The 12739-nt window shown below is 43.2% G+C and overlaps 1 protein-coding gene and 1 pseudogene across 2 annotated transcripts in view; one reads left to right on the forward strand and one right to left on the reverse strand.

Moving 5' to 3' along the window:
* Positions 1-356: 356 nt before the first annotated feature.
* Positions 357-12739, forward strand: part of LOC103643975 (serine/threonine-protein kinase SMG1) — a 30695-nt gene continuing 18312 nt past the window's right edge. The window contains exons 1-6 of one of the 2 annotated variants that reach the window (XR_561409.3): positions 357-739; positions 833-5693; positions 5779-5967; positions 6064-6178; positions 8212-9271; positions 11131-11578. Coding sequence is in view for 1 of the 2 variants with exons in the window: in XM_008667149.3 (XP_008665371.1) it covers positions 513-739; positions 833-5693; positions 5779-5967; positions 6064-6178; positions 8212-9271; positions 11131-11578 (6900 nt within the window). In the remaining variant the exon portion in view is untranslated. The remainder of the gene's footprint in view (positions 740-832; positions 5694-5778; positions 5968-6063; positions 6179-8211; positions 9272-11130; positions 11579-12739) is intronic. The other variant, XM_008667149.3, reaches the window with a different exon arrangement.
* LOC111590649 (uncharacterized) lies at positions 10538-10700 on the reverse strand (annotated as a pseudogene).

Below are 12739 nucleotides of genomic sequence, written 5' to 3' on the forward strand. Positions count from 1 at the left end.
TAAAATTACATCACATACTCTAATTCGAAACTACAAAAAACATCTAACTACCGTTATCTCTAGCTGTGTGTTCTTTATCAAGTACATGAAAGTGTGGAATGAAGTGTGATTTTAATAAATACATGTGCATTTTCGTGCCTCTATATGGGTCATTTCGTGTCTGTCTTAAACGAGCCGTGCTCGTGCCCCGTCCATGGGCCGCGATCTCGGTCCAAACATATCCTAATATATCGGGCTATGTCGGACCGACGCTAAATTATTTCGAGTTATGCCGTGTCTGAGTACTGTTTTTTTTTCGTGATTTAGACCGATCCACCAGACGCGCCCCAAATGTATCCCAACCGAGAATTCCGATTGCCCTACGTCGATCTGAACCGTCGGTTCACCGGGCGTTCAACGAGAGAAGACAGCGGAGACGCCGACCCCGAGCGAGACTGCTCTTCTGATTCTCCGTGCCGGGCGGGCTAGGCAGCGCGGCGGCCGATGAGATTGACGGCGTGGCGGTCGCGACAATGCAAACCCCTCGTCCCTCCTACGCGCACCACCAGCTCCAGCAGCACCTCTCCTCCCTCCTTTCCGCCGCCGCCGCCGATCCCCCGCACCCCTCCGACGATGCCTCCCGCACCGCCGCCCTCTCCAACCTCCGTCTCTCCTTCCTCCACCCACCTAACCGCCCCCTGTTACCTGCCCTCGCTCCCTTCCTCGCCCCGCCCCTTTCGGTCCTCCTCGCCGACGATGCGTAAGTGAACCTTCCTCTCCTCATCGCTTTCCTTCCCCATTTGTGACGAATCACTCGATTCACCCGGCTCATGCTTTATTGTTTGCTGTGCAGGTCCTATGCCGTGCGGCGGGCGGCGGTATCGGCGTACGCGGCGCTCTGCGCGGTGCTGTGCTCGCACGAAGCGCCCGGGGGCCTGCCGGACGGGTTCGTCGCCTGGGCACTGCCGCTCCTGGGTGACCCCTCCTCAGCTGCTCTCGTCGCCGAGGGGCTCCGGGAGCTCCTGTCCACTGGGGACGTGTCCCCAGTCGAGAGGTTCGTGCCGCCTCTCCTTGCAGCCTGCCGTGACGTGCTAGAGGATGAGCGGATGTCGCCCGCTGTGCTCCGGTGTCTGCTCAGCCTGCTTATGTTGGTTGCCGCCAAGTTTCCCCACTGCTTCCGTCCACAGTTTGTTGATATCATGGACCTGCTTCTTGGGTGGGCGTTTGTGCAGGACCTAGCTGATGCAGATCGCAGCATGATCATTGATAGTTTTCCGCAGTTTCAGTGGCATTGGCTTGGGAATCTGCAGTTTTCACTTGGATTACTGCCCAAGTTCTTGGCCGATATGGAGGGGCTTGTGCATGATCTCAACCTGGGAGGCAGCCATAATCCTGGGAGGCTTCGTTCGCTGTTTGCTTGTTTCTCTACGGTACTGCAGATTATGTCTTCTGGTGTGGCTGAGCGAAATAACCTAAGAGAACTTGTAGCTGGGCCTCTGGAAGGTTTAGCTCCTCAACTTTTAAGGTGTGCATCAGTGATAGCCTCTAACCTTGGCTGGTCTGAGAGGATGGAAGACGCATCCAAATGCTTGGTCTTGCTTGCAGAGATTCTGCAGGAAAGGTTTGCTGATTTTTATGTCCATTTTGTGGATGTGTTGGTCCAGAGCTTGGAAGTTGCCTCCTCGGCACAGTTGGCGGCAGCACTTAAGACTAACCTGCAAGTTCTATCACTGCAAAATTTGGGGCTCCATGCAGCTTCTGTTGGAGCTTTGCTTGACTTCAGTTCAATTTTATCTAAGTCACGTCTTCATCCAAACCACAGCGTGGTTGCAAACTCAGCAGCTACCTACATTTTTTGCTTACAGCATGGATTGGAAGATGTAGTTGATCAAGCAATTGCATCAGTGATGAATGAGTTGGAGCTGATAAAATCTCTGCTAGCGGAAGGGCAAGCAAGTTGCCCTGATATCCATAGTCCCCCCTTAGAATTGAACAGTGAAAGGAAAAACGAGTCGAACTCAGGTGTGCATTGTTGGCCACAATATTCAGAGGATCAGTTGCTTTGCCTAATGAAATTTGATCTCAAGATTCTTCTGGCGACTATTGCACTGGATACAAAAAAGAGAAATGAGAGAACAACTAACTTGATACAATTCATCTTAAAGAAGCTTGACCCATTTGGTGCCCCTTTCCATAATTTCCTTGAGATGCAGTTTCAGATTTTCTCTACACTACACAAACTGAGCAACATGGAACTCTCAAGCAATATGCCAGCATCTGAACCATTTGAAAGAGACTCTGGAGGTTATAAAACACAGCCGGTTGTGTTAGAAAAGAAGATTTCTTGTGAATGTAAAAAGAAGTTTGTGCATAAATATGGCAAATACATAGTTCAGGGCCTTAATGCATCATCATCTTTGACACTGAAATTAGAGGCTCTAGATTGGATAGGTTCATTTGAAAAATTGATCCATGGATTGGAGAGGGGTGTGGATAATTTCAGTTTCTCTTATGAGGTAATTTGGGATGCTACCCTTTCGAGTGATATCCTTTTTGCTGTCTTGGATTGTGCATATGATAGGGAGTCTAAAGTAAGGTACCATGTTGCAATAACCTTGGAGTTACTATTTCTGGGAAGGCTCATCAACCCCATGAATTTCTATGTTGTTGCTCAGGTTCTGCTAGACAAGCTTAGTGATCCAGATAGTAATGTAAAGGATGCATTCTTAAGGTTATTTTCAATCACCTTGCCTATCACAACATATGCGTTTGGCTTGTTTGCAGATGAACATAATTATCGTAATTCCTCAGATATTGTTAACATGTCCAACCATTGCATGAACTGGAGGCATGTGCTTGCTGTGAAGCAACAGCCTAGGAAACTCCACTGGCAGCAGCTTGTTTCTGTTTTGAGTTACCTTTCTCTCAGATTGAAGTTACCTCTTTCGTCTTGGGTGCAACGGCTGGTCTTTAGTTACCGTGGGAAGAAAGATACGCGTTATGGTCAAATTGATATGTTTGGAGATGCTGATGGGAATGAACTCCCCAAAGGCCCTGGTGTGGACAGAAATACTATTGATATAATATACTCAGTAAATAATCATGCTGCTGTTTGGTGGGGAATCCATGAAGCTGCCCGGCACTGCATTAACCTTCGGCTTCGAACTCATCTAGGTGGTCCCACTCAGACATTTGCAGCTCTAGAACGCATGCTTTTGGATGTAACAAATGTATTAATGGTGGAAGCTAAGGAAGCTGAAGGAAGGTATATAGGGCCAGCTGACATTTGCTTATTGCCAATGCGTCTTCTATTGGATTTTGTTGAGGCATTGAAAAAATATGCTTACAATGCATATGAAGGTTCCTTTGTTCTATCACCCCCACCAAAAGCAAGTTCCGTGTTTTTCCATGCAAACAAACGAGTTTGTGAAGAGTGGTTTTCACGAATTTGTGATCCAATGTTGAATGCAGGATTAGCTATGCATTGCAGTGATGCAGTCATTCACTATTGTTCACTGCGGCTGGTAGATCTCAGAAACCTGGCTGCATCATCTCTCAGAGGCAATAGTCACATGGGTGGGGCTACTGAAAGTCATGCCTTTAGAGAGAGGTTAGAAGCAGATGTTATGAAAGTCCTCCGGCATGCTTCCCTGGCACTCTGCAGATGTCATGAAACAGATGCCTTAGTTGGACTTCAGAAGTGGGCTGCATCAACATTCTATTCTTACTTTGAGCAAGATAATCAACTAGTTCGGGGCGTATCTGATCGCGACAATCGCTTCTCCTGGATATCAGGATTGATCTATCAATCCCAGGGGCAGTATGAAAAGGCTGCTGCACATTATTCACATCTACTGCAGTCGGAGGAAGCCCTTATCTCCATGAAATCTGATGGCATTCAGTACATCATAGAGCGTGTTATTGAGTGCTACACATCCCTTTCAGATTGGAAATGCTTAGAGAGTTGGCTTGCTGAGTTACAAGTGCTCCGTGCTGTACACGCCGGCAAACCTTTTTCAGGAGCTCTAACAAGTGCTGGCAACGAACTTAATGCTATCCATGCAATGGCGTGCTTTGATGAGGGGGACTTTCATTCAGCTTGGGGTTATCTTGACCTGACTCCAAAAAGCAGCAATGAGCTCACCCTTGATCCCAAGGTTGCACTTGAGAGAAGTGAACTTATGCTTTTGCGTGGAATGCTGCGATGTAATAGCAAGTTAGAGGGCATAACAGAGGAGCTTCATAAGGCTAAATTGATGTTGGATGAAGCACTCACTGTTGTCCCACTCAATGGATTGCCTCAAGCTGCTGCTTGCGCTGGCCAGCTTCATTGCATATTTGCATTGGAAGAAGCCTTGGGGTTGACCTCCCAAAATGGACTTAATCAATCACAATCAATAATGGATTCTTTACTGAAAGCACTGCATGATCCTGTCGATAAAATGCATCAAGATTGCAACATGTGGCTAAAGGTCTTCAAAGTGTACCGTAATACACGGCCATCTTCTTTATCCACTCTTCTTCTCTGTCAGAAGCTTGCAAGTCTTTCTAGAAAGCAGAGCAATTTTATGTTGGCTACTCGTTTAAATCAATACCTCATAGATCATCCTTTGAAGTCATCTGATGAGATGGACAAGGAAATACTTGAATTGAACATTAAGTATGAAGGTGCCTTGCTGAAGCATGCAAATGGAAATAATGAAGAGGCTCTATCTGATCTGTGGTCACTGGTCCGAGCTAGTGTTCTGTCTAGAGTTAGTTGTTCATCTGGCATTGGCACTTCACATTCACTGGTTGCTAGGGCTTGTTTGAAACTCTCAACCTGGATGGAGCAAGCGAACTCAAGTCCTTTAAATTCGATCATTCCAATGGTAGTAAAAGATTTCAGCGATTCTGATGGATTTCAAGATGGGGCAGAGAAACTTCTATCTGGTGATAGTGTATCTGTTTCGACTTTGGATTATCATGCACTTGCTCAAGAAATCATAGGCACTGCTCGAAAGATATCCTGGCAACTTTGCCCCACTATGGGTAAGGCTTGGCTTGCTTATGCATCCTGGTGCTTTGCTCATGGCAGTTATTCTCTGTCTGGAACTGATTCAAATTTGCAGAATTCACTGTCCCCTGTTCTTCAGTCTGAACTCTCCCCGAGTAGATGTCATTTAACAGATGACGAGAAATCTGAGGTGGGTGAAATAATCAGAAGTATCTGTGCTGATGAACATGCAAATCATGTGGGTTGTGAATACCCAATGACACCAGGGTGTTACAATTCTGCACCAGAGCACCCCATATCTTTACTTGTTGAACAGGCAATTAGTTTGATAGAAACTGCAGCTGGAGCACCAGGCTTTGAGTCCCGCGAAGGTGATGATCCCTCTGCAGTTCTAGCATCAGAGCTGGTGGTTCTTTGTAAATGTGATTCTGGAAAGGACACTGCACCTTTGATTGGCAAGCTTACTGAAATATGGTGGTCTTTAAGGAAAAGGAGGGTATCACTCTTCGGACATGCGGCACATGCTTATTTTCAGTATCTTTCCCATTCATCAACTGAGCTTCAATCTTCATATCACCATGATGCTTTGAAAGGGAAAACAAGAAGCTACACTATGCGTGCGATGCTGTATCTACTTCACATAATGTTGAACTATGGGGTGGAACTGAAGGAAACACTTGAAAGTGGGCTTTCAACAGTTCCTTTATTGCCATGGCAGGTACGTCATGATAGTGTTCTATATTCTATAATTTTGGGTGTATGTTAATATTTACAGCATACTTATATGCTTTGGAAATATGCAGGAGATTATACCTCAACTTTTTGCACGCTTGAGTTCCCACCCAGAGAAGATAGTGAGGGAACTTTTGGAGAGTATATTGCTGAAGCTAGGAAAGTTATCTCCTTGCTCTATTGTATATCCTACATTGGTTGATATCAGTGCTTGCGAAGGAGAACCCTCTGAGGAGCTTCAGCGCATATCGGACTTTATGGTATTTTATCTTACATATCAGACTATGGTTATCTGCTTTAGACTCTAAGCGGTTATTCCAATTAATGTTGTTTGGAATCTTTCTGTTTTTTCATAGGTTAAGCTATACCCCAATTTAATTAAAGATGTTAAGCTTGCAATTGAGGAGCTAGGTATGATTACTGTTCTCTGGGAGGAACAATGGCTCAGCACATTACAAGATCTCCATTCAGGTAAGCCTCCCTTCCCCTCTTGTTGGCTGATGGATCAACTAGGAGGTAGGATTTGATTAAAAACTTAGATACCAACATAGGACTTAGTTTAAGGTTCAGCTATGCTTGACACTGTTGTGCTTTCCTTCACAATTGAGTTTGTAGTCTCACTCTCTACCAACCTGAGTAATATGTTTTTTGATTTATGACTTGAAAAAGATGTTAGTGGCTAGGTGATATTGGTAAAATACAGTTGATTTTAAAAGATATCTGTAACATGAAAAGCATCCTAAGGTCCGTTCAGTTATTACACATTATGGAATTACATGTCCGGATGTCCCTTTATTGTTATGTGCTACTGCACATGACAAGTTAACTAGGTTCCAGACTTTCCAGTGCCATGAAAGGAAAGGATGAAAACTTGCTGCATAGATGCGTTAGGATTGATGGTGCTCTCAACTTGCTATACTCTAATAATTGCTTGTATGCAAATAAAACTTCTCGTTGCTGGCAGTAAATCATCTGTAAGTTCAGTTGGAAGCATATTGTCCAGGTGCCCCCCCGTAAAACACACACACACACGCACACGCACGTCCACGCCCCCACACACATGGGGAAGCCACCTCTTTGGTTCGGGCCTTAACCCGTGCTTTGAGCCCCAACCCACACGACCACCCCTTACACGAGGGCCCACCCGCCCGCCCACACGCACGCACACACACGAGAGGTGTGTATCATTGTATTAACAAGAAGAAATATCAGATAAAAAATCACACGACATCTACCAAGCATATTGCACAGTTACTGGTGCACAAAACAACAATACTGTTAAATGATTTGGTTATATGCAAATGATTTGTGAAAGGGCCTCTAGCTGAGTTGGTTATGTGGTCTGAATAGCACTCCTCAGGTCCTGGGTTTGACTCTCCGTGAGAGCGAATTTCAGGCTGAGATTAAAAAAAGTCACTCGCTGGTTCCCTTGGTTGGTATGAGTGAACTGACCTACGGTGGTCGTGTGGGTTGGGCCTCAAAGCACGGGTTAAGGCCTGAACCATGGGGGGCGACATCCCCATGTATGAGGGGGCCAGCTTTCGTGGCTTTTCTCGGCTGGGCTTCGGTTGAACTCTTCTTAGTGGAATACCATGGGGCGGTCTTTCCCCTATATGCCGAGTTTTTTTATATGCAAATGATTTTTTTGTCACTGGGAGTAGCATGGTGCAATTGGAAGCATACTGTACAGCTACTGTTTTTTGAGCGGAAAATACAGCCGGGTATTAAGTTGCATGCACCAACCAATTCAACCCAAAAACTTAAGCTGATAGGAAGAGGTGGACAATTCACTTATATTATATTCCAACACTCCCCCTCACGTCGAGCCTCTCTTGGGTCTCAGACGTGGAATAGGAGCGAGCAACAATTATTTTATTTTTAATTGTGCTAACCAGGATTCGAACTCGTGACCTCTGGCTCTGATAGCATATTAAGTTGCATGCACCAACCAATTCAACCCAAAAACTTAAGCTGATAGGAAGAGGTGGACAATTCACTTATATTATATTCCAACACCGGGAGGTCCCACTGTGAGCTTTATTTAACAAAAACAAAAGAACAACACTGTACAAAAGGAGACGCACAAGGAAGCATGCCCGAGGTGGGCTGCAGGGCTAATCTAGAGCAGCTATACAAGAAATAAAGACAACACTTATCAGTACTGAATCTACGTGCCTGCAATCTAACTTCTTCATAGAAATAGCTTTTCCAAGATTCAAAGGAAGGGCAGCCTCTATCAAAGATAAAATCATTTCTTTGCTTCTAAATTTGCCAACTCGTGATGATGAATGTCTCCATAAAGAAAGGGTCGTCCAGCTATTGTTCCATAAAACAATTTACATGTAGAAAAAAGTTGTATCTAGCCTTTGGTATTTCTATACTAACCTTTCTTCTGGGTCTCAATGACTATATGACAATATATTTCTGTCATGTAAAGTTGTGAACTACACTTCACGAGGACAGATGCAGATGCTAATATTGGCCAAATTTCTATTTAAATGCAGATGTTTTGAGGAGAATCAATATACTTAAAGATGAAGCTGTAAGGGTTGCTGCAAATTCTACACTGAGTTCGGCAGAAAAGAACAAGATTAATGCTGCAAAATATTCTGCTGTTATGACTCCAATAGTTGTAGCCTTGGAACGTCGTCTGGTGTCTACATCTCGTGAACCAAAAACACCCCATGAAATGTGGTTCCATAAAGAATACAATGCTAAGCTGAAATCTGCAGTCACAACCCTTAAGATGCCCCCTGGATCTCCAGCAGCATTAGGAGAGATTTGGCAACCTTTTGATTCAATTGCTGCTTCTTTAGCCACACATCAAAGAAGGTCACACATAATGTTAAGTGAAATTGCTCCACAGCTAGCTGTTTTGTCAACCTCTGACATTCCAATGCCTGGTTTTGAGAAGATACTTGGTTCCTCAGAATCCTTTTCTGGAAACCATGGCATTGTAACCATATCTTCCTTCTGTAAAGAGGTAACAATACTTTCAACAAAGACAAGGCCTAAGAAGCTCATCTTGCAAGGATCGGATGGTCAGAGGTACACTTACCTTCTCAAGGGCCGGGAAGATTTACGCCTTGATTCACGGATAATGCAACTGTTGGAGGCAATAAATAGCCTGTTGTATTCGTCTTCCGACACTCGAAGTCGAAATATCACACTACGGTTCTATTCCGTTACACCGGTTAGTGGACGAGCTGGACTGATCCAGTGGGTGGAAAATGTAAGCAGCATATACAATGTGTACAAATCATGGCAAAAGCGTTCACAGTTGGCACATGCACATGCAGAGGCACAAGTATCTTCAGTTAGCACTGGTAACATTCACAACCCTGTTGCACCTGTTCCCCGTCCAAGTGACATGTTCTATGGAAAGATTATACCAGCACTGAAAGAAAAAGGGATAAAAAGGGTAGTCTCACGAAGAGATTGGCCATTAGACGTTAAAAGAAAAGTTCTATTGGAGCTTATGAATGAGACTCCGAAACAGATTCTGTGGCAAGAAATGTGGTGTGCAAGCGAAGGGTTCAGAAACTTTAACTCCAAAGTAAATAGGTATGTGGAGGCACAACACCTTTATTTTGAACACAGTATACTTTATCCACCACCACTTTCTCTTTGCCACTAATTTCTTCTAGAATATATTCTTAAATTCCTTCACATCTATAAGATCCTGCAACTGCAAGTAATTTTCAGTACAATTGTACACACATAACATACATGTTTTCAAACAAAATTTATTGTTTTAAAGGTTTAATTAAATCTTGTCCAAAACACCATCCTTTTTTGTCACTGGAGGGAGTATATAATATATTAAATTGAATTTCTGCTTTAGTTAGTATTCTTAAACAACAGTTGACATATTAAAGATGTTTACTCTTTTCTTGGAAGGAAGTGAAAGGGCCTCTATGGTTAGGTGGTTTGAGTAACACTTCTTAGGTCCTGAGTTTGACTCCCCGTAGGAGTGAATTTCAGGCTAGGATTTTTAAAAAATCCCCTCGTTTGTCCATGACAAAAGCACAAGCCTAAGACCCGACCTTGGTCGCGATCGTTCTCACATGGGCTACGCTGGTGCTGCTGTGTATGGGTGGGACAGGGGTTCGGAGATTTTCTCGACCTGCGTGAGAAGGTCCTCTTAATAATCCAGGTACCCCTGCAGGTCGAGTTTTTTTTTCTTGGAAGGAAGAAAGAGGAGAATTTGCCGAATTAAGTGGTTGCAAATCCCTAGTCCTTAGATTTGGGCCTTCCGTGGAGGCTGAGGCGAAGACAGTCTTCGTAGTTTTCTGCACAGTGCTTTGTCATGGATTTGATTCTACTAACGTTGGCAAGAGTTTGTTGTGTGTGCAGGCCATCTTCAGTATTTTCAATTTAAAACTCATGTTAATATTAGGAACTCTGGTTAAGAACTTTGTGTATATAAGGCCCTGTTTGGAGCTGAATACCCAACTAACAACTATCTTACTAATTGGACCAAACCAGCTAATATCAACTAGTAGTTAGCTAGCTAATATCAGCTATGAGCTTTAGCTAGGTAACTATTTTTTTCTTGAATAACGCAAGAGAGTTACTTGTCATTTCATTAAGAAGAGAGAGAATACAAAGGTGAGATAAGAGTAGTGCAAGGGAAAGAGCTAGCTAACTAATACAGCTAATGGATCCAAACATGGCTTAAGTAACTTTGTGAAGTAATGCTTGTCATGCAATGATGTATTTTAAATTTTTAATATCATACTAGTACAATGTCCGTGCGTTGCAACAGTACACTAATCATATTTGATGGTATACTCCAACAGTTGTATGACACCCGAGGGTCTAATAACAGTTTGATGGACTTTCCCTATAAAAATAAATTTAAAATTAAAGTGGACCCTCTCCAGTCTCCACAAAAAATAAATTTAAAATTAAAGTGGACATATGGCCCACATGCCAGATATTAAATTGTAGATACTGCACTTTATCTTAGTCAAAATGCCAAGAAAGGTATGAGTTGAAAAGGAGATCTGTATCTTTTTTATAGCTCGCTCGGTCGCTCATCCTCCTTCAACTAGCGAGGTGGTACTATCCGAAAGCGTTGCGCTGCGTGTGGCTTCGTGTTCTCACGGCCCATCTGACAGGTAACGACCTAATTGTTAGGCGAGACGTGATGGAGAAAAACATAACTACTCTACGCTCTTCGCTCGTGACGCACGACAGACGAAACTTGTGCTTTAAAGTAGAGAAAGAGAATGATAACTGAATTTAAAGAATAAAGAAGGTCAACAATGCATTGATGAACACATTATTGGTTACTCATTTGTTCAACATAATGCAGGTTACCAAAGAGTGCTATGATAGCCCTTCTTCTTGATTTGAATGGCTGATAACTAAATTTGATGTTGGCGATTGCTTAACTGTGAATCATTTTCTCATTACAGATTCTCCAGGAGCGTAGCAGCCATGAGCATAGTTGGCCATATACTGGGTCTTGGAGATAGACATTTGGACAACATTCTTATGGATTTCAGCAATGGGGATGTGGTTCATATTGATTACAACATATGCTTTGATAAAGGGAAGAGGTTGAAGATTCCAGAAATTGTTCCATTCCGTCTCACTCAAACAATTGAATCAGCTTTAGGATTGACTGGCGTGGAAGGTGTTTTTAGAGTTACTTGTGAGGAAGTTATGGGTGTCCTCTTGAAGAACAAAGATATTATCTTGATGTTGTTGGAAGTATTTATTTGGGATCCATTGATTGAGTGGACACGTGGAAATATCCAAGATGAAGCAGGAATTGCCGGTGAAGAGAAGAAAGGAATGGAATTAGCAGTTAGTTTGAGCTTGTTCTCTTCTAGAATTCAAGAAATTCGTGTTCCTTTGCAGGTAACTGTTATCTATTTGAGCCGGAAAGTTTCTCTGAATCTACCATTTGTGATTAATTTAACAGGGGTCTGTTACTAAACATACGCTTCATCGTGGAAAACTTTCACTCTCCTCTTAGGTCCTTTCGGTCCGTAGGAATTGGAAAATAATCTAATAATAAAATGAGAAGCACTTTCTAGATATTTGTTTCAATTCATGGGACCCAAACATGCCCTTGTTGTATTTACTATGCAAAATTTTCCAGAAATATATGCTGCTTTGGAATTTGAGTGGTCAGACATAAGCTTTGACTGCTTGGATTTATTAGTTTTTTCACGTGAAGGTTGCACTGTTAGACTTTCTATTTGTCATCAGAAGTACTTCCAAACATGTTTTTTTCCCATTTACCAACATATAACTATGAATAATTCACTTTTGGTTTGCCAAAGTTGCTTGTGAAGATGATGACTTGTCGAAAGAGTCATAAATTATTGAACGGAAGGAGTACTATTTGATCTGGAAAAATTGTATTTATCGATGATTGAAGCAAATGTAGGGACACTAGCAAATTAGCTAACTGATGTTGTATGTATGGTTATAGCCAAACTTTCTTGTTTAATTTATTCCTAAGCGAAAGGGCCTCTAGCTGAGTTGGTTAGGTGGTCTGAGTAGCACTCCTCAGGTCCTGGGTTCGACTCCCCGTGGGAGCGAATTTCAGGCTGTGGTTAAAAAAATCCCTTCGTCTGTCCTACGCCAAAGCACAGGTCTAAGGCTCAGCCCCGGTCGTGGTCGTTCTCACATGGGCTTCGATGCCGCTGTGTATGGGTGGGGCAGGGGTTCGGGGGTTTTCTCGATCTGTGTGAGAAGGTCTTCTTCTTAATACAATGCCCGGGGGCTGTCTTACCCCCCGCAGGTCGAGTTTTTTTTTAATTTATTCCTAAGAAATATACAGTAGGTTATTGGTGCATGATTAAATAACTTTTTCATTATCTATCATTGGCTGTAAGGCGAGACGTGGTGATTGATTACCACCTTATGCTTAAGCGACTAAGGCGTGAGGCGAGGTGACGCCTTAACAGCATAAGGAAAACTAAAAAGCAGCTTAGAGTATCATGAAGAAAACCGAAAAGGAAAAAGGAAAAGAATGGAGAAGGAGCAAGTAGTCTGGCCCAGCTTATATGC

Source organism: Zea mays, chromosome 1, assembly GCF_902167145.1.
Source record: "Zea mays cultivar B73 chromosome 1, Zm-B73-REFERENCE-NAM-5.0, whole genome shotgun sequence".
In the NCBI taxonomy this organism is placed as follows: domain Eukaryota; kingdom Viridiplantae; phylum Streptophyta; class Magnoliopsida; order Poales; family Poaceae; genus Zea; species Zea mays.